The 26,346-nt window shown below is 41.5% G+C and overlaps 1 protein-coding gene across 2 annotated transcripts in view; it reads right to left on the bottom strand.

Annotated features, from left to right (window-relative positions):
* Positions 1–18,218, bottom strand: part of map3k3 (mitogen-activated protein kinase kinase kinase 3) — a 32,721-nt gene extending 14,503 nt beyond the window's left edge. The window contains exons 1-7 of one of the 2 annotated variants that reach the window (XM_015948791.3): positions 17,994–18,218; positions 10,421–10,500; positions 9,692–9,813; positions 5,991–6,031; positions 5,565–5,664; positions 2,943–3,056; positions 2,437–2,557 (exon numbers count right to left, since the gene is read on the bottom strand). In XM_015948791.3, coding sequence (XP_015804277.3) covers positions 2,437–2,557; positions 2,943–3,056; positions 5,565–5,664; positions 5,991–6,031; positions 9,692–9,813; positions 10,421–10,424 — 502 coding nt within the window. In that variant the 5' untranslated portion in view covers positions 10,425–10,500; positions 17,994–18,218. The remainder of the gene's footprint in view (positions 1–2,436; positions 2,558–2,942; positions 3,057–5,564; positions 5,665–5,990; positions 6,032–9,691; positions 9,814–10,420; positions 10,501–17,993) is intronic. The other variant, XM_015948792.3, reaches the window with a different exon arrangement.
* Positions 18,219–26,346: the final 8,128 nt, after the last annotated feature.

Raw genomic sequence — 26,346 nt, 5'->3', positions numbered from 1 at the left:
TCCGAAACACCGAAAATGAACTACGGTCAATGCAGCAGCGGGGGCTGTTTGGAACTATTCGAAGCTACATAAACCACGTGACTCCCGCATTCCATTCTCTATTGGAGTGTCGTAACCATCGACATTAATACACTGCACAAAGAGCAGGCAGAACTATGAACTTGTTTAGCCCGTCCAAGTAACATGGAATAAAAATGGATATGTTAAGATGAGTTTTTAATACGTCTCTCTGGAACAATAGACCATTGTCCTGAGGCTAGCACAATGGCTGGCTTAGCAGCTAGCTAGTGAGCTAACGTCTGGTTAAAACCAATTTAAAAAGTGGCTTAACTTACAGATTAACTAAGAAAAGATAAAATATATTATCAATACTCTAGATCCTCAGTAGACACCACAGACAGCAGAAATAACGTGTTTGGGGCTCAAAATTCATGTTGTTGGCCGAGGTGGAAAAAAAAAAGTCTTGGCTACATCACTTCCAGGTCACTGAACTGTCACTCAAGGGAAACCACTGTCCTATGGGAGAGGACTTCTCAGAAGTCCCACCCACCTGAAAGGGTTGTGTCAGAATTGCAACCAAAAACTCAGGGATTGCAAAGGAGAAAGCCAGACAGTGTAAGTGCAAATCTGGTAGTGAGAGCAAAGCTGTGAGCAGCGAGAATGAAACTAAGGAAATTGATAACAAAAACACATAGAGGCAAACAGAAAAAGGAAACATACTTTGTTACTTATTTTAAGAAGTTGATTCAGATAGCAAGTTTTACTTTTGAAACATTTTTTTTCCTTTAGTCAATATTTTTGTTCTGTCAATTTCTTAATTTTTGTTTGACCATCAAAGTGTTTTTCTCGATCATTTTAAGAATCTGATTCAGATCATAAGTTTTTCTTTTGAAACAAATTTTTTCTGTCAATGTCTTAATATTTGTTTGATCTTCAAAGTGTTTTTCTTGATCCTATTGGCACAAATCTAATCCCATACATATGGACCAACATTTTAAACTGTACATTTTTTATGTTATTATACTGAGATGTGTATAGAAAGGAGAGAATGAAGGAAAGAAAAGGAAAAGGGACAGAAATGGGAAGATTATACCTTTGTTTCCATGTTTTGATTTGTTTTAGTTTTTATTTCTAAATTGTCAGATGTTGATATTTATTTGGAGTTTGCTGCTTAATAAGCCCCCCTGAGTTTTTGGGAATTTTCTATCACATTTGTGAACATGTACTTTTCACAGTGACCGGCCAAAATAAGCCTTCACCTGGATTTAACTAAGCAAATAGGTACAAGCCTCCTTTTGGTGAATTACTGCATGGGTGCTTATCTCTCAGCTGGTGCAGTGAGCTGCTTCTCATTTCTTAAACAGCCATGTAAAGATACATCTGGTGGTCATGGAAAAGATGTCAGTCCAGGGTTTCCCCCAGCCCTTTATAAGCCTGGCGGGCTGCCAGGCTTTGCTTGCCCACCCGCCAGGCTAAGCGTCATGCCACGCCCCCCCTCCCAGACCCTACAGTGTCCACTGACACGAACGGCGCAGCAAAACTAGAGCCCTCCATCAGCTGATACTGGTGAGCAACAGCAGCGGAACGTGTACCCCCCCCCCACCACCACCACACACACACACACACACACACCCACGAAGGAGCACTGCGGGACGGAGTGCGTGAACCCCCCCAAAAGCCGCCAGGTTCAATTCATTTTCTGGGGTAAACCCTGTAGTCTGTGTGAGAAGGGTCAGATCGTTGGCATCTAGCAGAGAAAACATCTAAGGAGATTGTAGAAACAACTAAAACTGGGTTTAGAACTGTCCAACGCTTTGTTAAAAACTGGTCCGATGAGTCCAGATGGACCCTGATCCAGAGTCATGGTGCATCAGGGTAAGAAGAGAGCCAGATGAAGTGATGCACCCATCATGCCTAGTGCCTACTGTACAAACCTGTGGGGGAAGTGCTATGATCTGGGGTTGCTGTCAGGTCTGGGTTCAACAACAGGATGTGCTCTAAGAAAAATATTCCAAGATGACAGTGCCTGGATTCATTGGGCTCAAATAATGAAAGAGTGTTTCAGGGAGAACGAGACATCGTTTTCACACATGGATCGGCCACCACAGAGTCTAGACCTGAATCCCATTGAGAATCTTTGGGATGTGCTGGAGGAGGCTTTGTGCAGTGGTCAGACTCTACCATCATCAATGCAAGATGAAACATCAATGCAAGATGAAACATGAATGCAACACTGGATGGAAATAAATCTGGTGATGTTGCAGAAGCTCGCTGAAACAATGCCACAGCAAATGTGTGATGTAATCAAAGCCAAAGGTGGTTTAAAATATCTTAAAGTGTGACCTTTTTGTTTGGTGGCGACTTTTTTGGGGGGCCAGTCAGTGTATTATGTATTGTTTTTCCATTGCAAAAATGAGTCAGATATAATTCATGTACCTGTTGACAGGTGACGCCCCCTGGGTTCGGAGGACTGGAAAACTGCAGTAACGTCTCCAACGGACTGGGAAGACTTGATCCTCACCTGCTTACATGGTACAGGATGAGAATGGGAGGGGGCCTGGAGTAACAGAGAGGAGAAGAAGAGGGCAGGAAAAAAATTCTCAACTGTTGCAATATTCAGTATGTGTTCAATACCTGTGCAATACCAGATTCACATAGCATGTTTGTGGTGCTGCTGTAACAAGTGAATTTACCCACTGTGGGATTAATAAAGTCTATTCTATTCTACTCGTAAGCTGGTTGGTGTAGAGTAAGGTAAACAGGAACTTTCACAATGTGATTTCTACAGAAATGACTGTGGTGCAACTTGGTTCTGTGAATACACACCCAGTGTGTGTGTGTGTGTGTGTGTGTGTGTGTGTGTGTGTGTGTGTGTGTGTGTGTGTGTGTGTGTGTGTGTGTGTGTGTGTGTGTGTGTGCGCGCGTGTGTGTGTGTGTCTCACATTGGTGTGCTCCTGCGTGAGAAGCAGGATCCTGATGCTCTTCATGTTGGAGCTTCTGTCCAACAGGTCTACAGCCTTGTCCAGGTCATCCTGGCTCCTCAGCAGGATGGACATCTGCAGGAGGACACAGAAAACCAAGGAAGCATGCCAATGAACAAATGTAAGCTAAAAAAAAACCCACAGATGTAAAATTGCACATGTATAGTTAACAAATCATTTCATAAAGATCTCATTTCTAAACATGAACTCAAGTTTTGTCCAGTTAACGGCGAGAGTGGGTCTTTGAGTGTTCTACGTTAAGTTGATAAGTTAAAAAAATACACTTTTTCATTAATAAGAAAATATAATGAACTAATTCACAATTTAATAAATCATTATTTATTTAATGAGATGATAAAAAATGCTCTTAATAGGATTTTGAGCATTTTAAACTTAATTGTCACATTTCTATCTCGTAGCCCAGGAGGTCTGGTATTAGTTTGTTTATGCTACTTTTAAAATGGAAGGGCAACTTCTCTCCAAATCCAACAGAAAACTAAAATTATTCATCTTATCAGAGCCGACTTGGTGACAAAGCAGAACGTAGTTTTGCTCATTTTTTTCCAAATTAAAAAACGTTGGGGCAAAGACAAAATATATATTACTTAAATTAGACTCAAAAGAAAAGATGGACAACAATGTTTCTTTAATGTTTGCAGAGGCTTCAGACCATTAGTGTTTTCCCTTCTGGGCTCACCTTTGACAAGAGCTTCCAAAAAGTGATTTAAAAATAAGGCTGTTATGATTTAATTATTTGCAGCAAATAGACTAACTGTCTGGAATAATCAGAACCAACCCCGACAGAAGAAACAAGAATGATTTAGTGTTTTATGTTGTTCCACCAACCAACACAGCTGTGTTGGCTGGCGCGGCTCTGCAATATCGCGTGGACATCGGGGACAGTTCCACTGGATTGGCGGACCAGGGTGGTGGTCCCCATATTTAAAATTGGGGACCGGAGCGTGTGTTCCAACAACAGGGGGGTCACACTCCTGGGCCTCCCTGGTAAGGTCTATTCTGGAGTTTTGGAGAGGAGGGTCTGTTGGATTATCGAACCTCAGACTCAGGAGGAGCAATGTGGTTTTCATCCTGATCATGGAACACTAGACCACCTCTATACCCCTAGGGGGGGTCCTGGAGGGTGCGTGGGAGTTTGCTCAATCAGTCTACATGTGTTTTGTGGATTTGGAGAAGGCGTTCGACCGCATCCCCCGGGGGGCCCTGTCGGGGGTACTCCAGGCGTATGGGGTACCAGGCCCTCTGATACGGGCTGTTAGGTCCCTGTATGACCGGTGTCAGAGCTTGGTCCGCATTGCCGGCAGTAAGCCGAGCTTGTTTCCTGTGATTTGGACTCCACCAAGGATGCCCTTTGTCACCGATTCTGTTCAAAACTTTTATGGACAGGATTTCTAGGCACAGCCAAGGTGTTAATAGGATCTGTTTTGGTGGCCTAAGGATCAGGTCTCTGCTTTTTGCAGATGATGTGGTCCTGTTGGCTTCATCGGACAGTGATCTCCAGCTTTCGCTGAGCAGTTCGCAGCCGAGTGTGAAGCAGCTGGGATGAGAATCAGCTCCTCTAAATCTGAGACCATGGTCTTGAGTCAGAAAAGGGTAGAATTCCTTCTCCGGGTCAGGAATGAGGTCCTGCCCCAAGTGGAGGAGTTTAAGTATCTCAGAGTCTTGTTCACGAGCGAGGGAAAACTGGAGCGTGAGATCGATAGGCGGATTGGTGCTGCGTCTGCAGTGATGCGGGCGTTGTACCGGTCTGTCGTGGTGAAGAGAGAGCTGAGTCAGAAGGTGAAGCTCTCGATTTACCCGTCGATCTACATTCCTACCCTCACCTATGGTCACGAGCTTTGGGTAGTGACCGAAAGAACGAGATTGTGGATACAAGCGGCTGAAATTTGTTTTCTCTGCAGGGTGGCTGGGCTCTCACTTAGAGATAGGGTGAGAAGCTCACTCATCCAGGAGGGGCTCGAAGTAGACCCGCTGCTCCTTCACGTCGAGAGGAGCCAGTTGAGGTGGCTCGGGCATCTGGTCAGGATGCCTCCTGGACGCCTCCCTGATGAGGTTTTCCGGGCACGTCCAACCGGGAGGAGACCCAAGGTCAGGCTGGAGGGACTATGTCTCTCGACAGGCCAGGGAACGCCTTGGGATTCCCCCGGAAAAGCTTGCCCAAGTAGCTGGGAAAAGGGACGTCTGGGCATCTCGGCTTAGGCTGCTGGCCCTGCAACCCGACTCTGGATAAGCGGTTGAAAATGGATGGATACATGGATGTTCTTCCACATCACGTCGTGTTGTTTCTCTCATAAAAGAGGAAACAGCTGATAGTTTCGAGCTCAGGTTTTGTGACATCAGAACTTTTTTGTCACCATTTTCAAAGTTATTCTCTTATTTTTTGACTCAAGTTTAAAAGAGTAGAAGGAGTCGCCGCTCCTCTGGGGAAGGTGCTGGATCAAAAGTGGAATGAACAAGATAAGAATCCGCACACTTCAGTCTGCGATGTGAGAGCTTTATCAGTCGAGCTTTCGGTCAGAGACCTTCATCAGGAGTTGTCAGTTGAAAAAACATGCAAACCTTTACCTCATTGTGGATATAGTAGAGGTCTAACTGCTGGCCAAACACACTCTTGACTTTCTGCTGGATGTCCTCAAACTGCACGGGCCTCCCAAACATCAAGATCCTGCACAGAAGAAAAACAAAAAGTAACACAGATTAGAAGAGTTTCATATTAAACTTCTGAGTTACAAACACACAGGTGAGCGTGTTTGACGTGTGCAGATTCCTTTAGGTACACCTTGCATATTTGTGGTTTTTGCTGGCAGGTACAGGTGGACCACAGTCCTTTCCACTTCCATTTTTACATACCAGTCACATTTAGGAGCTCCTTCTCGTGGACTAGGACATGTGACAGGAACAGCATGGCTGCACGTGTGTGTGTGTGTGTGTGTGTGTGTGCACGCATGCTTGCGTGTGTGTGTGTGTGAATAAGAAGTGAATTAAACTCACCTCCTCTCTCCTGAGAACTCAAACTTAATCCTGACATCATCCTTAAAGGGAAAAAAAACAACAAATGAATGGGATAAATCCGCTCCGCTCCTTCTACACGGTGGAGTTATTAAAGAGCTTAAATATGATGCATGAACCGCTTTAGTCTTTCAGGAGGGTGACTGATAATATTCGCTCATGAATAAGAAACAAAAACAAAAAAGCACCAGTATCTGCGTGACTTCACGCAGATTCAAAGCAGAAAGATTTGATCCAAAAGTAACGCCTCTGAAACTCAGCAGCTAATTAGAATAATTACACAGAAAAGTCAAATTGCAAACTGGCAATAGTCCTTGTGGCAGAAGAGTAAGAAATTTAACACTGCTGGTGAATGCTGGTAAAAAGTAAATGAAGTTAGGTTCTTTGTCCAAAAAAGCCACTCCTGCTTCAGACATTCATTCAGAATCTGAGCAAAGCCACTGTAGTTATAAGGAACACACACACTGCTCCAATGTATGACTTGTTCCAGTAATGAATGTAGTAAACTGAATGTCAGTAAAGCAGAGAAAAATCTCATCAACGCGACTAAAAGTTTCCTAAAAAATGGGATAATAGGAACTGGACTTCCAAAGTTAACAACTTATACAAAGTCAGTAAGGTAGCAATGTAAAAATGTTTTGTATAAATAAATATAGAAAACTATTTACATGGTGCTTAACTTAGATGTGGGCTAAATTGTTGGTGGCCTTTGGTCAATGAAAGCAAAACCCACAATGGTCACAGAATTAACTTGAATCGGACAAAAGTAACAATAAATACAAATTCTATGAAAATTAACCAGTGACAGTCAGACAATGCTTTTCAACCATGATTACACAGAGTTACTTAAAAAAATAAACTCATGGAACAGGCCTGGACAAAAAATGATGGTACCACTAGAAGAGACTGAAATAATGTGACCAAAGGGACATGTTAGTTTAAGTTGTGTCCATTATTAGCATCACAGGTGTCTACAATCTTGTAATCAGTCAGTGGGTCTACATACGTATATCTAGGGCTCCAGGTAGTCACTGTGTTGTTTGGTGACATGGTGTTACACACTCAATGAGGACACCATTGTTGAAAACAAGTTCTAAGAATCAAGACTGGAATATGTTAAACTCAAGCCCCCACAATGCGGCTCAAAAATTGAGTCCAACGAAGTGACAAAAATTGCAGTTCCACCCTCATCCACTAGGGGGCAGGTGTCAGAAGCGCGCAAATCCTCATTGACTCCCATGTTAAAAATACCAATTTCACAGCATAAATAAACATGTTTACAGCCTGGTACCAAAACATGTTTTTTGTTTAAATGATCTAGTTTACACTCATGACAACTCTGAGGGGGGTGAATTTTTTTTCTCACTCTTCTGTTTAAGTGTATTAAAAGCCTAAAATTCTGTATAATTAATGAGCATCAGACCCACGTGACCACAGAGCTAGCTCCGTGGAAAGGCCTCAGTAGAGCCTCGGTCTGGCTTGGAAACTGTTCCGGGATTTTGAGTCTCTGTGTGTGTGTATTCTTGTTTGGATATTTTTTGTGCAATTGTTGGACAAAATGACTTGCTGTGGCATTAATTGCACTAATAGAGCGTCCAAGGAGTCTCCACTTGATTTTTTGGTAAGTAAAATTATATTTATGTATTTTAGGTCACTGCCGAGCTGAGCTTAGGTTTTAACATGTACTGTTTAACCATGAAATTTAAATGTAATAGGGTAAAACCCAGTGCATTTAACATAATGCTGCACTTTAGAAAATGGGTTGAAATATAACATGTTGGTGGAGCTGGGTTCCGACTATCGGCTTGTGGAGCTCTCGGGAAACCTCGTTCTCCCCTCCCCGCAGCTCGGCGCATCTCTGTCTGAACGCGGCTCCTGACTGCTGCGCGGGCTGCCGGCTTGTGGAGCTCTGGGATGGAAACCTTTCCATCCGGTTCTCCCCAGCGGCAGCTCTGCGCATCACAGATTGAAGCTGCGCTTGTCCGCTGTGCGGCAGCCGGCTCGTGGAGCTCTCGGGAGACCTCTGTGTTCCACCCGGTTTTACCCAGCGGTCAGCCCGGCGTATCTCTGACTCAGAAGCTCTGGTGTTGTGCACAGTTAACTCCGGTTGTAGCTAGGTTGCTACCTCCTTTAGCTTAGTTCCCACCTCCGCGTTAGCTTTGGGTTAGCTTCAGGTTAGCTTGTAGCTAGTTCGACCGGGTGTCGTCAGTTGATCCCAGCCTTACAACCCCACCCTCAGCTCCACCTCTCTTCCCTTTTGTAGAATTGTCTGGGCTTGACGGAACCTGTGACACGGTCAAAATGGCGGTGGTGGCCACCTCCCATTTAGCCTCAAAAACGTGTTACTGGAGCCTATGGAAACCCACTGTCCAATATTTATATGTCGATGGTTAAACTACATGTTGACAAGCCACAAAGCTTGTGGGGGACTGTCCTACGGACAGATGAGACAGAAATGAAACTTTTCACCAAGGCACATCAGCTCACAGATGGAAAAATTAAGCATATCAAGAAAGGAACACTGTCCCTACTGTGAAACACGGAGGAGGCTCTGTTATGTTCTGGGGCTGCTTTGCTGCATCTGGAACAGGGGGTCTTGAATCTGTGTAGGGTACAATGAGATCTCAAGACTATCGAGGGATTCTAGAGAGAAATGTGCTGGCCAGTGTCAGAAAGCTTGGTGTCAGTAGCAGGTCATGGGTGTTGCAACAGGACAACGACCCAAAACACACAGCTAACAACACCCAAGAACGGCTAAGAGGAAAACATTGGACTGTTCCAAAGTGGCCTTCTATGAGCCCTGACCCCAGCCCTGTTGAGCATCTTTGGAAGGAGCTGAAACTTGCTGGCTGGAAAAGACACCCTTCAGACCTGAGACAGCTGGAGCAGTTTACTCATGAGGCGTGGGCCAAAATACCTGCTGAGAGGTGCAGAAGTCTCACTGACACTTACAGGAATTATTTGGTTGCAGTGATTGTGCAACACAATATTAAGTTAGGTGTACCATCATATTTGTCCAGGCCAGTTCCATACGTTTATTTTTTTAAATAATTATTTTTGAAACATGGTTGGAAACCAACGTCTGACTTTCATCGGTTAAATTTCATTGAATTTTTATTTGTTATTACTTTTGTCAGACTTCAGTTATTTCAGTGACAACTGTGGGGTTTTCTTTCATTGACCGAAGGGTACCAACAATTTTGTCCACGCCTGTAGCTCTTTTAAATGTTATTTAAACAAAAACATTTAATCCACATTTTCATAGTCTAGTTTGATTTGCTTTTTTATCAACTTTACAGGTCTGAAATAACTAGGTTCACAAATTAAAATCATTCATCTGTTTTCTTGTTATAAAAACAATGATCATCATTATTATCCTAACTGGTAAATTCAGTCATATAAAAAGACAGCAGCTCATGTTTGTTTACCTTACTTAAGCCTGATGTTTGTAAAACCTTAAGCCTGGTTTCTCTGACAAAACTTGGACACACTCAGCTTTCTGCTAATATCCTGGGTTGAAGAACTCTTGTTAGATTTTAGTAAAACTGTCCTGATCGTCCACACGTCTACTCTTAATTAGAACAATGCAACACAAAATAAATGCACAGATGTTTACTCTGATGTTATTAGCTATGCGTCAGCAGAACGCTGAGTGGTGGTTTGAAACGTAAGCAGAGCTCTACCTGTCTGCTAGCCTGTGCTGGTGCCTTTGGTTTGCTGCTGTCGTAGGAAAACACCGGCTGACGCCGTGTCATCTGGAGGGCAACCAGGTCCTTCATTATGGAGTGGAGAGCCTGCCTCTCATCTGGAGAAGATGTTAGTTTGATAAAAACACACAGTTAGAGCAGATCGGTGTATAAAAGTTAAAGTCCCATTAGTTATCCTCACACATTTGACCCGTCCCCGTGGGGAGCGGTGAGCTGCAGCTGTGGCTGCGCTTGGGAACTAAATGATGCGCGAACAATGAATAAATTATGACGCGTTTGTGCTTCTAACACTTTGCTTAACCTCAAAAGGTTAAACAAGGACAATGCTTTTACTTTGTTTTACCCACAATCGCACTGAAGAGATCCTGTAACGGGCAGTAAGAGATGGAAAAGACGCTTTTGATATGCCTGTTTCTCGTGTTTGATCTCAGGACAAGCTCTGCTTTGGCTGTGCTGACTCGCCAAGAGAAAATATTCTCCTTGTGTAGTTTGGACAGACATCATTCAGCCCCAGGGCAGCTGGGGTAACCAACCGCTTCAGGAGAAAGCCAGAAACCAATCCTTCACCTGACTGTGTCTGGAGTTCAAGCTGAGGGATGCAGTTTTAAGAGCCAACGTACGTGTGTGTGTGTGTGTCTGGTTTTATCTCGTGCTTTAATGGAATGCACCAAATATCTGTTTAGGATCAGAAATGAGAGGACTTACTCATTGCGGCTGTATTTGTGTGCAGGGCCCACAAACCAGTCTTCAGACTTCTATCCCCGAAGAGCCAAACCACCTATGGCCTGTGGTGGTAAACACAGTTGGGTGAGTATCTCTTGGAATCAGAGCAAAAGGATGTTAAGTCGTTGAGTCAGACAGGATGTGACAAAAGCTGCAAGTGTGCAAGTAGCTCAGCTCTTGAACTATCAACTTAATAAAAAAAAAACTGGTCTTTAGCAATTTAATCTGAAAACTATGAAAACAAAAGGCTGTGATGAACTCTTCCTCCATGCTGTAGTAGTATAACTGATGCCGCGTGGGAATAAAACACTACATGATAGGAGAAACCTCGTTTTCATCTGCAACACAAACTCACTGATGCTGCAGGCTTGACAGGCATGACATCTAAATGGGCAGAAAACAGAACTAAATGTTTCCACTGAATGAAAGTCAGACTGAGTGAAAATGCGTGTAGTGCATGTTAAAACGTGCATCTACCCATAACAGAGAAGGACAATTGGAAACGGCTGAAACTCAAGCTGCACCAGCCCACATGGGAAGAATGTGTTTGTGAGCAGCTTTCTGTGATTTTAAACCATAAAGCAGCTTTAAATGAGTCTGGCTGAACGAGCAGCAACAGCATTCTTTATCTGTGTCATAAATCTGATATTAACTGACCCAGTATCGCTAACATGAGAGGTTTCCCCGTATGAGTGTTCAGTGCTGCAAAAATGTATTTGACCCCTGCAGTTTATCACAGTCAAATGCTCCAGATTTACTAAATGTTTCCAGTTTCATACATATAAACTATCGTTTTTCCAATGATGACTAATCAGGCCCTATGTAAAAAAAAATCACTGACCCCTAACCACAATAACAGGTTGTAACCACCTTGTTGGTGATAACGGGTGATGAGTCTCTCTTCACTACGGGAGATTTAGTTCCACTTTTTGTTGTAGAATCATCTAAATTCAGCCACACTGGAGGGTTTTCCAGCATGAGCAGCCTGTTTAAGGTCAAAGGTCAGACATTCTCCTTCAGGATTTTCTATTACAAATGGTTTCTTCTAGGAATGCACGAAATATCAGCATCAACGTCTTCATTGGCCGATGTTTAGTCACTTTTTTAAACACGTCAATATTATCATCGATTCCTTGAATAATGTTTTACTGATTTGAAGCTTCGTTAAAAATCCCCACCATCCTGTTTATTTGTGGATGTCTGCAGCACTACAGAGCAGAACCTCAGCAGATACCTGGAGTATGGTTGTTGCTACGAGTCTGGGGTCTCATTTATCAAACATTGAGTAGAATCCGTACTAAATCCGTACTCAAGCTCAGCAAAACAAATGTACTTACGCCAAGCAGGTTTGTGATCTATCAAACGTGGAGTACGCACAGCTGCACGCAATCTCGGCTTCATAAATCAGAGATTATCTAGAAAGGTTCTCAGCTGTTTTTAAGTCACATCCTACCCTCACCACGCCCACTTTTTGCCATAAATGGTCGATGCAAAGCGCCATGTGGATCTCATGCATATACATAAGCCGGCTGTTGCAGCGTTCCACCAATGGCGACCGTAGATCAAGGCAGATCAAGGAAGCACAATTTCACACAAGCAGAAACTGAGGTACTTGTGGGTGAGGTGGAGAAATGAAAGGAAGTGCTTTTGCAAAACAAATAAGAGAAAATCCACGGAGTGGCACTGCGTTGCTGAAGCCGTCAATGTGAATTCTTCAGAGAGATCTGTGGCAGATATAAAAAAATAGTCCAATCGGGATTCGATCCCCAGTCTCCCGGGTGACAGTCATGCACGCTAACCAGCCAGCCAAACGGAGATCTCCCCTGTTCAAGCAGCCAGGGTGCATGTCTCAATCTGTCCCCCTGCTGACATTCCGCATTCCGTATTCTGCGCTTCCTTCTCAAAATATTAGCATATTGTGATTAAGTTCATTATTTTCTGTAATGTACTGATAAACATTAGACTTTCATATATATTAGATTCATTACACACAACTGAAGTAGCTCAAGCCTCTTATTCTTTCTAATATTGATGATTTTGGCATACAGCTCATGAAAACCCAAAATTCCTATCTCAAAAAATTAGCATATAATGAAAAGGTTCTCTAAACGAGCTACTAACCCAATCATCTGAATCAACTAATTAACTCTAAACACCTGCCAAAGATTCCTGAGGCTTTTAAAAACTCCCAGCCTGGTTCATTACTCAAAACCGCAATCATGGGTAAGACTGCTGACCTGACTGCTGTCCAGAAGGCCATCATTGACACCCTCAAGCAAGAGGGTAAGACACAGAAAGAAATTTCTGAACAAACAGGCTGTTCCCAGAGTGCTGTATCAAGGCACCTCAGTGGGAAGTCTGTGGGAAGGAAAAAGTGTGGCAGAAAACGCTGCACAACGAGAAAAGGTGACCGGACCCTGAGGAAGAATGTGGAGAAGGACCGATTCCAGACCTTGGGGGACCTGCAGAAGCAGTGGACTGAGTCTGGAGTAGAAACATCCAGAGCCACCATGTACAGGTGTGTGCAAGAAATGGGCTACAGGTGCTACACTCCCCAGGTCAAGCCACTTTTGAACCAGAAACAGCAGCAGAAGCGCCTGACCTGGGCTACAGAGAAGCAGCACTGGATTGTTGCTCAGTGGTCCAAAGTACTTTTTTCAGATGAAAGCTAATTTTGCATGTCATTCGGAAATCAAGGTGCCAGAGTCTGGAGGAAGACTGGGTAGAGGGTAATGCCAAAATACCTGAAGTCCAGTGTCAAGTACCCACAGTCAGTGATGGTCTGGGGTGCCATGTCAGCTGCTGGTGTCGGTCCACTCTGTTTTATCAAGGGCAGGGTCAATGCAGCTAGCTATCAGGAGATTTGAGCACTTCATGCTTCCAGCTGCTGAAAAGCTTTATGGAGATGAAGATTTCATTTTTCAGCACAACCTGGCACCTGCTCACAGTGCCAAAACCACTGGTAAATGGTTTACTGACCATGGTATTACTGTGCTCAATTGGCCTGCCAACTCTCCTGACCTGAACCCCATGGAGAATTTGTGGGATATTGTGAAGAGAAAGTTGAGAGACGCAAGACCCAACACTCTGGATGATGCTGCTCTCGAAGCATCCTGGGCCTCCAAAACACCTCAGCAGTGCCACAGGCTGATTGCCTCCATGCCACGCCGCATTGAAGCAGTCATTTCTGCAAAAGGATTCCCGACCAAGTATTGAGTGCATAACTGAACATAATTACTTGAAGGCTGACTTTTTTGTATTAAAAACAATTTTCTTTTATTGGTCGGATGAAATATGCAAATTTTTTGAGGTAGGAATTTTGGGTTTTCATGAGCTGTACGCCAAAATCATCAATATTAGAAACAATAAAAGGCTTGAACTACTTCAGTTGTGTGTAAAGAATCTAATATATATGAAAGTCTAATGTTTATCAGTACATTACAGAAAATAATGAACTTTATCACAATATGGTAATTTTTTTGAAGGACCTGTATATATATATATATATATATGTATATATTAGGGCTGCATGATATTAGGAAAACCTGCGATATTCGATAAGTGCTTAATATTGCGATATCGATATTACTCGCGATAAATGAACAAATACTAAAGTATGCAGTGTTGATGTCGTCTGGCGTGTGACGTCTGCTCTGGGTTCAAAGCAAACAAAACTAATGCATGAATTCCATTACAACATAACATTTTAATTGCAAAATATGCAGCTGCACCTGCTACTGTATTAGCAGCAAAACAACAAACTGCATGCATGCAGTTTCTCAGTGACTTTAAAACATCACCTCCACTATAAAACTTTTTCTGATGCTCCAAATACAGAAAAACATCCCTTACCAGTGTTTTTAGAATAAATAAAAAAATCAGAAAATAAGTTTAAATGTTAAATAATAGTTAACATCACTTAAATGCAACAGCAAATTCTCTCATTGCTACTGAACATTTTCTCCACTTATGTGGTTATGATATAAGGCTGTTGCTGTAACTGGGAAGTGATCTGTGCTGGGCCAAACTAGGAGAATATTAAGATTTTCTGAGGGAAATAGAAAAACAATTGTCTACCTTTCAGAAGAGGAACTGGCAAAAAAGCTACATGGAAAATATGTGAAAACATTTGTTTTTAACCCCAAATTGAACAAGTTTACCTAGATCTTAAAAAGCAGCTCAGATGATGAAACTGCAACTATGATTCTGATAACAAGCTAACAAATTGAACTAGCTCCTCTTAAGATAACCGGCTAGCAGAGCTTCTGACTGACAGTTTATGTGCAGCAGCAAATCAACTATCCTGATTAACGAGGTTATAAAAGCTCATAAATGAAAAATCACTTTGATGTGTGGGGGAACTTTTCCAGGCCCTCTTTAGCAGGGTGGGACTGGGAGGAGAGTGCTGTAGCCTTTTAGCTGGAAGATAACCGTAGCCTGGGGCTAACACTAGCGACATGAAGGTAGGTGGGTTGGTTCACCGGCACGTGTCGGAGTCAGCCCGGTTATTATCAGCTGCTTAACGACACCGAGCGGACTCACGTTCAAGTTTGAAAGCAGTGCTGGTTCCAGAAACCTCAGCACAAAGTGCGTTCGTTAATCTGAGCCAGCATGATGAACAAGGGAAGCGAGTGGCAGCGGAAAGCGGGGGCGGAGCGGAGATAGTGCAATTTTGGGGTAAGGGTCTACGTGGGGGGCGGGTGTATTACGTGAACTGACCCATCTGATTGGCCGCATATCAGAGGGGCTACATTTGATTGGTCAAATAATACTTCCGCGTAAAAACAGAGCTGGATTACAAAAAGTTGATGTATGACATGGATGGAAATGTTTGAACTAAAAAATTATCGCCGTTTTTGACGTGCTTTGCGATGGGCCTATCACACGTCCTGTTATCGCGATGACGATAATTTTTCGATATATTGTGCAGCCCTAATATATATATATATATATATATATATATATATATATATATATATATAATAAAATATCAGTAAATATTTTTGGACCAAAACAGCAATATAAATATCGAAATTAATATTTAAATTTGCCCAAATATTCATACTGACGCTTCTTTAGTTCCATCAATTATAGCAAGTGGTCCAGGTCATGAAGCAGCAGAGCAGCCCCAGACCATGACACTACCACCACCATGTTTAACTGTTGGTTTGATGTTTTTAGTGTTACTTCTACTTCAGACAGGACACACATTTTAAAAAAACGCCCATGTTTATCTCATCAGTCCACAGGATGTTTTACCATAAGCCTTGGTATTTTATCCTTGGAATTATCCAATGATGGCCGTGCCCACTTTATCTCTTTCTTAAAAGTTGAATCAACCTCTAAAACAACCAAGTGTGGCCTATGGAGCTTTAGATGTTAATCTGGGGGGGTTTAAGTACTTGCTTATATAGTGCCAGGTTGGTTTGGAATTTTCTCCCTAATAAATGTGATTATCACTCTAAATTTGCTCGGGTTTCCATTGTCTGATAATGTTTGCAGGATTGAAACATTTAGGTCTGATAAGGCAAGAACCAAAGAAATCTGAGGGGGCAAATATTTTTACACAGCACTGTGTAATTATTTTAATCAGCTCAACGAGTGTTTTTCCAGTTAGGTCCTAACACCATTTAATTTGGGCAAATACATTTGAGAAACTGTGAAGATTGCCATCAACTTACTGCATCTATCGAAATTAAGACTAATATTGAACACTTAACTGCCATAATTTTATCTTAAAACAAATTTTAATCTCAAGACAACCTTCAAAATGCACAGATTTTGCTCTTTAAACAGTTCAGATTCATGTGTGAAGCCATTATAGGCTGAGAAGAGATGCTTTATTCTTAGATGGGGCCATGAACATGCCACACTTTAAGTGTAACCGTGACATAAACGCAAGTCAAAGCAAAGAAAACATTCAGTGTCTGCAGCCTACAGCAGAGGTCGTCTAACTTCACAATCGGAGTTCTGTTTCATAGAAAAATTGGTACGCTGCAAATTTCTGTGTGCAAAATAAGCAGTATCGGCACCTGAGGCACCTTTACTGGCTTTGTGGATTTCTGGGTAATAATCACCCACAGGAATGCCGGGTACGTCCGTCTGTGGTCGGCTGAGTGTGACCACGTTGCTTTAAAGTTTCCTCGACTCAGACTGCCCTGCCACAAGACTTAGCGCCAAAAATTTCAACTCATCCAACTTTGGCATTTTGTTTGCTATAAAATAACAGGAACTTGACAAAGTGTCGAGTAGCTGAAGGTAAAAGAATGAATTGTCACTGGCATGTGTGGAAAACACCAACCTAGACGACTCCGATGACTCTTAATTGCAAACACAAGGCTTAACCTCTTCTGTCTCCGACTTTAGCTGAATTTAACGACCTCCCTTGTGGAATGTGAGGAATTCAATTGAGAACAAGACGGCTGGACCGATAGTCAGCTGTACCTGCTTTATTTTTGTTGTATCGTACTTCCACGAGCAGGAGGATTTACATGGATTTTCCCCTGGACTCACTCCTCTGTCTGCTTGTAGAGGTGTTTAGTCTGAAGCTGCTTTTCCCAGCCACAGTCCTCTTTGTCTCCCACCAGAGATGCATCTGGATCCTTAACACCCCCCCCCCCCCCCCTCTCCTGTTTCAGGTGCACATGTGCTTTTGGTTTAACTCTCCACATTTAAATATTTCAAAATCGACAAAAAGCTTTGGCAACGTGCAGTTTTCAAATTTCCTGTAAACCCTTTTTCACAATGGAAAATACAGGCATGCACATTTAAAGTGTGGAAGTTTTGAACTTCCTTTTTATTTCATTTCTCAAAATAACATCAGGTAGTGCCGTTTTGTGATTTTAATGAGTGAAGACTAATCTAAGTTTGAACGTTAATTTTACACTTTAATTCACTGAAACTGTTGCCAACAAGTCTACGGTTTGCTGAACATCAAGCACTTCCTGTCATTTCTGACTAGAATGGCTGTGTGGGACCAGTGCAAACTTGTGGCTCCAAACTAAATTATTTGGTTTTGGGTGTTATTTTCTACATGTGACTGCAAACGTTTTGTTGCGGTAAAATGGAGAAACGAAGGAAAATCTGAGAAAGTCCCAGAACAGAGATTTTTTTCAACTCGTGTGAAAAGTATTTTATAGTTTCTCTAATAAAGAAAAAAATTTAAGTTCCCACAATTATTCATTTTTCGAGGCTAGTAGAGAAAATAGAATGAAGTGTTGTGATTTTTACATCTCATGACATTTTTATTGGCTAAAATCAACCTTCGATGAGGGTTTATGTGAAAAGGTTTTGAGTTACCTTCTCTGTTGTAGACAGCTATCTGAATGGCCTCAGCTTGTAGAAACAGAGATTAGATCTACTTAGTCCTAATGGAGCCAGTTCAAATTAGAAATGCACTGAGTTTGGTTTTGTAAATGCGTACGACTCGTTTGCTATAAAGATAAAATTTCAGTGTTGATACGTATATTGTTTGTGTCTGGTTTAGAAAACATGTCTGAATGCAAAATGCAGCCAGCTTGCAGCTGCCATCTGTGTCTCATCACGAGTATCTCACCTGTCCTGTAAGGACTGGGAACCAAACTTCTGTGCTTTTTTGACCCTGACAGCTCAGGTCCATCGGTGGTCTTGGTCAGACCGAGAAGGCACCATCATGGAAGGGGCTGACCCCCCTTCCCCCCAGGCGATGGGGGCGGCTTGTGTCCAAATCAAACACACTCCAAAAGTCTTTCCAGGTGTTAAAACCAAACGAGGATACACCAAACGCTCCTGTGGAAAATCCTACATGTGCCTTCTGCAGCCCGGAAACCAGAGCCTGCTCCGCTGCAGCCTGGGATCTTTGAAAAACTCAAATTTCCAAAACATGTTTACAAGTCTCACTGGATGCCAGTGTTCTCCGTTCTCACAAATGTTAAAAACGATCAGATGAGGTGTAACAGCAGCCGAATGGCTTTGATCAGATCCATGAGTGAGTTTCTTCTGGAGGAAACGGTTTCCGTAGTTTCTGATGGATGTCTCTCCTTGCAGACTGGTCCTCCTCAGTGTTGCCAAGTTTGGGTCCAAAAAAATTCTTGGATGGAAATGTGTTTTCCTTTATGAGCACGAGGTATTTAAACTCGGTATAAACCTTTCGTGTTAGAATCAGGGCCTGTTTCCACTGTAGGTATTTAATTAATGAAGTAATTCAACTCAGCGACGTCACTGACGATTATCTTCACAATGAAACACAACAGGGGGCAAAAACACAACTTTAACAAATGGTTAGCTAGCTGCCATGTCACAAGAAGCTGGAGTAAATCATGTTTCTCAATAAAACTTCGTAAAGCTACGAATTTAATCCAAACTTTTGCTAACTGCCAAACTACAATTCCAACATTTTAATAAAATTCCTTTTTTTTTCTCAGCAAAAGTAACCAAGTTTACGCACGCAGCTAGTCCACACCAAAACAAAACAAAACAAGAAATCTTCAAGCGAAGACGTCAAACTTCCTGACGGAACAAAAATCGCCACCGGAACCCGCTTTAGCTTCGCAGAAATCACGAAAAACTTCCTTCAGAGTCGTTTCCAGCGTTTCCCAAATGCTCTGTTTTCGTGTGTCCGTGAGTTTGTAATAAGTTGGATAAAGTCCCGGGGGAAGTTCCGACTGCTAAGAAGCGCCGTGGAGCCGCGGGGACGCGCTGTTACTCGGTAGAGGTCATTTCTGGAGAGCGCGCATGTTGTTGATGGGGCGGAGCAAATGTGACGTTAGTGAGGCGTTCAAGACTGTCGGGAAAGAGTTCAACACGGAAAAGCCCCTTCTAACCAACCAACCAAATAAACAAAAAAACTGTCACAAATAGATTTAAGTACAAGCAAAAATCAAATACAGTACCACCCAAACGTTTGGGAAATGTCTATTAATAGTGTTGATGATAACATGATAATGTTCTAATATTAATTCTTTGATGTGTTCACTTTAAAGAGCAAGTCACCCCCAAATCAACTTTTTTTTTTTTACTGATAAACTATATAAATGTGTGTCTAATTGTGCTGTAGTCAATAATTTGGTACTTCAGTGCATCTTAGTTAAAATTGAAATATTCTGCCTAAAACTGTCAGTGTTGCGCCGTCGTCAGGTAAAAACTCTGCACTGCATTTGAATTTAAATCTGCCACCGCTATTGGCTAAGAGGTATGCTATGATGTAAACTGGTACATTATGATGTCACAGTGCTGTTGTGAGCCTGTGTGTGTATTTGTTAGTGGCTCCGCCCTCTCTGTCTGCTAGGCAACAGCATTTTTTGCATTTTTCAAACATGAAGGGGGAGTGAAGTAAGTTTCTTGTAGGGGGTGACTTGCTCTTTAAGTTTACTTTTTGTTTTGCTTGTGAAAAGCTGTGGACTATTGCTGCATTACATCAGTGGCAGACTGGTGCATGCAAGAATGAATGTAATCATTGTTTGTTTTTTGTTTTTTGCACTAGCAGTTTTTACACTAAATCAGTTTTCTATTGCATGCAAAATAAGCTGTATCGGCACCTCTACCAGACTGTTTTAGTCAGAGGCCGAGCACAAGCATTCTGGACCACCGGTAGACGGTTCAGGGAGGTTTTGCTCAGACAAGTTAAAAGCAATCTGCAATAGTCTAAGCATGAGGAGATGAAGATGTGGACAACAATCTCAAGTGCAGAGTGGGACTCAGCTTAGCAATGTTCTTGAGATGGAAGAAGGAAGAGTGAACAGGAGAACTGACATGAGAATCCAGGGTAAGAGCTGGGTCAAAGGTCACGCCAAGATTCCTGACAGAGGGTTTGGTGTGGGAAGCAAGCTGACCAAGAGAGTCTCTGACTTTGGGAACCAGCTTGTCTGGGGCACAGATGAAGATCTCAGTCTTATCTTCATTCAGCTGTAGAAAGCTCCCAGCATCCAGGTTTTAATGGAGTCTAAGCAGGTGTGTAACAGCTGCAGCTCAGACATAACATGGGGCTTAAAGGAGATGTACAGTTGGATGTCATCTGCATAAAGATGGTAGGAGATTCCCGTAAAGAAGCTCAGAATGGGCTGAAGAGGAAGCAGATAGAGGATGAAAAGTAGATTTTTACACAGAAGCGCCTGGATCGGCTTGGACAAGTGCTGCAGCAGACGGCAGGATTTGGAGTATTATTTCCTGATATTTAGACATCTCACCTCAAATTGGATAACAGCAATGGGACTCTACCACTAACTCTGTTTGTTCTGCGACATGGATGTTTTAGCTCCACAAATAACACAAGCCTGGTGTAGCTGTGTGGTTAACTTCTGCTAGCCAAGACGTTTAATGCTGTTTCCTGGACGCTAAAACAAAAACAGCCTTCCTCACCAAGATGGGTGAGTCCAAGCAACGGCTTGACATCGATACGTCAGAATTTTCAGATCTTAACCTTTCAATGTCTATTTTCTATTGGATACTAATACAGAAGATAGGTGTAGGAGACCATTTTCATGTTCATCCTGCATTAAAAACTCAAAGTGAACAATTATAATCAGGAATAATCATTGAAAAATGTTTTTCAGTGAAGTACACCTTTAAAATGTCTATATTTCATTTTTCTTTTGCGTGTTGAGTGTATTTTGATTTTTAAGTTGTTATACAAACATTAACTACTAGTTAAAGGTTTAATATGGAACCATTCAATAAAAAGCTAAATTATTTAAAAATAATACCTCCACAGGGCATTTACAAACGTGCTGACTGAAGTGACAGTATTTCCTACTTAAAAAATAATCAAATGTTTATTTTGACGGGACGGCCACGAAACTGGGTTTATGCTTACTTCTACCAGCCAATAGAGGGCGCCATTGCAGGCTGCCAAATAGTCCGCTCAGCACAGCGAGGCCCTGTGGGAAATGGCGGACTTGAGAAGTCAAGAAGCTGTTTCTGAGCCCAGAAAATGTCCTTATCCTTTTCAGAAGAAGAGCGTCTACAAAAGATTTTCAACCAGAGTGAGTTTAGCTGAATCCTACAGCAGATGGACCCAAATAAAAAAATTCATGAATCAGCAACAAACCCGGTTTCCCGATGGCTGGAAACCTTGTTCTTTTGTTGCACCTACAACCTCCATACACGAGATGCCACTTTGGTGTCTGTGTTCCATGCTCCACCTATCAGTTAGATTTTGGGATGTACAAGCCAAAACTAGAGCAGTTTTTATAATAATTTTGACTTCATGAAATATGAGCGGTTCAAGCAATGAATCGTTTTACAAAGGTTTTCTGAACGCTAAAGAACTCACCTGGAAATGTAAACAGCTGACATTTGACACAAAATGAAATCAACACCAGCATTTTATTTAATTTTCTTCAAAAGCATGTAAAAATTAAAAAAAAGAGATTATGCACAAAATAATCGTGTATCCTGATGTAGAAAGAGGGGGTTGGGGCTTACTAGTTCAAATGTTCCACACCATACTAACCAACCATAACCAACACACAAGGGGGGGACTGCAAACAGTCCAAACGTTCTTTTGCTGTAAGGCCACCTCAATCCACAGGTCAAGGCTATTATCCAGGGTACGCTTTAAAAGATGCATACATTTTTAATGTCTCGGTGACAACAGCAATAGGTAAGTTTTCACAAACATGACTCACAGATTTAACATGACTAATGTTACACTGCAATCATTCACCTGAGCCTATTGGCACCAGTATAAAGTGTACCTTGTCTGTGTTTACAATAAAAGTACACAATTCACAGATTTAGATGTTGTACCTTGGCAAACTGCAGAGAATGACAAAAACAGCATTTTAGATACAATTTCTTGATCTTAGAGCGTTCTCTGTGATCTGGAGGACTATTTTACAGCTAAGTTTACAAAAGAAAACATACTTTATAACAGAGAATGTGAATTATATTAAATGTAAATGAACACTTAAGAAATAGGCTGCTGGTTGGGTGAAGTGTTCTTGTGTTGTTGTTGAGCGGGACTGTGGAGTGAAGAGGTCATTTTTCAAATAAAAAGGCATGAGCTGAACTTTTCTTTTTAAAGATTTGTGATGTTTCATTCTAAGGCTTTAAAAAAGAAGAAAACAAGTCTTTTTAACGTTCTTTTCTGGACAGCATGCTCAGATTCACAGTCACAAAAAGTACATCATGTCATTCAAGTGTCAGCGATATTCACACATTTAATAAAATAAGAAATTTAAATGGCTTTAGACTGTGTTTGATGAAATTAAAACACAGAAACAGAATTTCAACAGAGCTCTCTGGTTGTTGCAATTAAAAAGGACGAAAATCAGTTAATGTGCAGCAGCTGCGCTGAAGACTGAGGCAACATATTTAAAAAAAGGCCATGTTAGTATGGGCAAATTAATTGTACTGCAACACTTTCTCCAGCAGGGGGAGCTGTGCAGTGATTTTTGCATGCAGTACGCAGGCACGCATCAGGGGACTAATGTGACAATTCCGTCAATTGTAAAACCAATAATTTGCTAACAATAACAGGTCCAAAAACTAAGCTGCATGTAGCTAAAACACGGGAGCAATGAGGAAAAGCTGAATCTGCCGGGAAGAAGGGAGTGCTGTGACCAAACAATAATTTATGACACCATAAACCACTCAGTTGTGTGAACAAATCCCATGCAATTCAAAGCACAGGAAAAAAGGTGAGTAAACTTATTTTATTGGTTCTTTAAGATGTTTCAGCTCTTATGTAAAAAGCTTCTTTTATTATTTGGAGAACCAAAAAAAAAAAAAAAAAAAAAAAAAAACCAACATTGGCCTGTTACTCCAGCATTTAAAGGTATGCTTTCATCTTTTGAAGTGGGTTTATGTCCAGAGGGGTTAAAATCTACCTGCTGTAAACAAAAACATCAGTTTGGGGAACAGAGATGAGTTCTGTCAGTTTAAATTTGTTTTACAATTGATAACACTTCACAATAAGGGTCCCCTCGTTAACGGTACTTAGTGCGTTATGATGCATTAATTAATAAAGGGTCCCTTTATTAATGTTACCATCCCTGTGAACTATTAAATGTCCTTAAGGTTAGAACAAATGGCCTGGGGGGGGGGGGGGGTGTCTGCTTAGTAATTCATTAAATAATATGGCTAAGCAGTTGTTAATACTTTATTTAATAGTTTATCAGTGCTTAATAATTCACGAAGTAACGTTATTAAAGGGACCCTTATTGTAAAGTGTTACCTACAATTCCAGTCTCAAAAACCTCACAGCAGTTCATGCAGCTGTTGTTTTTTAAATATCATTTTCTGATATTTCACATGTAATGGTTATCTGTGGTTTATTCCATCCAGAAGTAATACATCAGGTAGATCTGCAGCTTGTTTACGCTACAAAAACTACTGAATGAATGCAAAGGTGCGATGTGACTTTACATTAGTCCCTCGCTATAACGCGCTTCACCCTTCGCTGTTTCACGCATTTTTTCTGTAAATAAATACAAGAGGCCAATCATAATTGTCATTAACGAAAATCCAACCGGAAAATGGAAAATATAGGCAAACGGAAAAAAGAACCGATCAGTGATTGGGAGAGGCGGTACTAGATGAGAAAAGAACCATCCGTCTGGATCCGGCCGAAGTTTGAACAGGACAGCAGTAACCATTAGAGGTGCTGAAAAAAATCAATTCAAGTCTGAATCGGGATTCTTATTTATAAAGATTCAGAATCGATTCACAAAGGTTCAGAATCGATTCCAAGAACTCAAATATTTGGCATGTTACAGGTTTGAGATGCACTTTTTAAATCTTTGTCAGGAGAGTCAGTACTCCGATTACTTTTGTGGTCCCATAAATTGAGATGATTTATGTTTGAATCTGCTGATAAGAGGGCACTTGAATGTAATTTTTTCCATACTCAGAAATTTGAAATATTTTCATATTTATTTTCTAAGTTTATAAATGAGTACTCAGGATTACTCATGTAACTTGTTTCTACACATACTTGAAAAGTATTTGACCATATTACTTTCAAAGCTACTGTTAGGTAACTACAGATTTGTTATATTTTACAAGGTAAGCAAAAATAAATGTTGCCTTTTGGTCAAAAGATTGTTTCTGTTTACAGTTTTAGAATCGCTTTAGTTTACATAGTAAATTAGCATTTTTGGAGCACGACCAGTTTAAAGTCAAATAAAAATGTCCCATAGCTTTAACTAACTCGTACAACAAAGTAGTTCATCCTGGAGCTGACACTCTTTGTTAATACTGATTGTGAATCGATTTAATTTGAGAATCGGTTCTGAATTGAATCGGCACCCCGAGAATCTGAATCGAATCAAATCGTGAGTTGCTCTAAGATTCACATCTCTAGTAACCATATATGCTGATGACAGCTGAACAATTCCAGCTGGGAGGAAAAGCATTAGATGTGACCATCTGGAAAGCCTTTGCTTGGGGAGGACACATCCAAGGTCTCTCCTGGTTTTAAAGGTTACAGTGATAGCTGCGCAGGAGCAGGAGAGGAGTGGATCGCTGGAACCGAACCAGATGTGTGTCGCGGTGCATCTGGAAGATTTTTGTTTTATGGTGCTGCTATGGCTGTAATACAATCAACATTTTGTGTTCTCGTGATGTTTTTGTGGAGGAAAACATTTTGGCAGCCCATACAGGCGTTCGCACAGCTCACTTTGATTATTAGTTAAAGGAAAACTAATAAACCCTCCTGAAAATAAATCTTACGTTTGGCAGGTTTTTGCACGTTTTTTTTAACAGCGCATTGAAAGTGTTTAAACAAGAGAGTGAAAAAGTGTATAAAAGGTTGTAGCGAGGGGTTCTACAGCCTTAAAACATCTATAATAATTTCAATTAATAAAGCTGGCTACTTTGCGGATTTCGCCTATTGCGGGTTATTTTTAGAATATAACCCCCGTGATAAACAAGAGACCACTGTATTAGAAATGCAAAACTGTTTTACACAATGTTTGCATGAACATATATGAAATTCATCACATAAGTCCATTTAAGATGATTGACTGACTCTAGCCAGACCCGCTATGAACTCACAGCTAATCTCTGTTTCTCCAAATTGATGTAAATCAAAACACTAGGTAAGATACTTAAACCCTTTTCACAGACGCATGATTCAAAAGCTCAGAATTATTCCTTCAAGATGAACCTGAATGACTGAAAACTCACACAAACCACCACAAGACACCAAAAGCTAACATGCTCAAAAAACAAAGAAAAATGGTTACGCTGGTCTTTTATCGTTAACAGCCGAATGGATTTTAAAACTATTCCTTCAACCAAATCCACGTTATTAGACCAAACACAAACCCTCTATTTGATTTTCAGCATCTTTTCTGATAATATTATCAGTGTGTGCAAAGTGAGAGTACAGCAAGGTGGGTAATGGTGGGCAGTCACAAACCACAGCTCTATGTACAGATAGTTTACAAAACACAATCTCAACTGAAAAAGCCCGGAGAGAAGCATTTTTGGATCTGCTCTTTGAGAAGATGGTTGCTATGTCATGAAACCAGTCACAACTCAAGAGATCAATGCAGTCATAAAATAAGGCTGTTCTGATTCAGTCACTCGAACGTGCAAGGATAAGACAGGAAGTGGTCGCTGAAATAACGATGGAATGATTCAAATGAAAAAGACGAGGTGAGCTGTTGCCGATGTGGTTACTACAGTACTAAGTACTGTTTGTTCATTAAATGAAAGCAGACTGGCGCATTACTGAAAATCATTATTTGAATTTAATGATGATGGTGGGACGTAGATCGACCGGTCGATCTACGTCCCAATCCTCACCTATGGTCATGAGCTTTGGGTAATGACCGAAAGAACAAGATCGTGGATACAAGCAGCCGAAATGAGTTTCCTCCGTAGGGTGGCCGGGCTCAGCCTTAGAGATAGGGTGAGGAGCTCGGACATTCGGGAGGGACTCGGAGTAGAACCGCTGCTCCTCCGGATCGAAAGGAGTCAGTTGA

The sequence above is a fragment of the Nothobranchius furzeri genome, chromosome 5 (genome assembly GCF_043380555.1).
Source record: "Nothobranchius furzeri strain GRZ-AD chromosome 5, NfurGRZ-RIMD1, whole genome shotgun sequence".
Lineage (NCBI taxonomy): Eukaryota > Metazoa > Chordata > Actinopteri > Cyprinodontiformes > Nothobranchiidae > Nothobranchius > Nothobranchius furzeri.
This window is presented reverse-complemented; position numbering and strand designations above follow the sequence as displayed.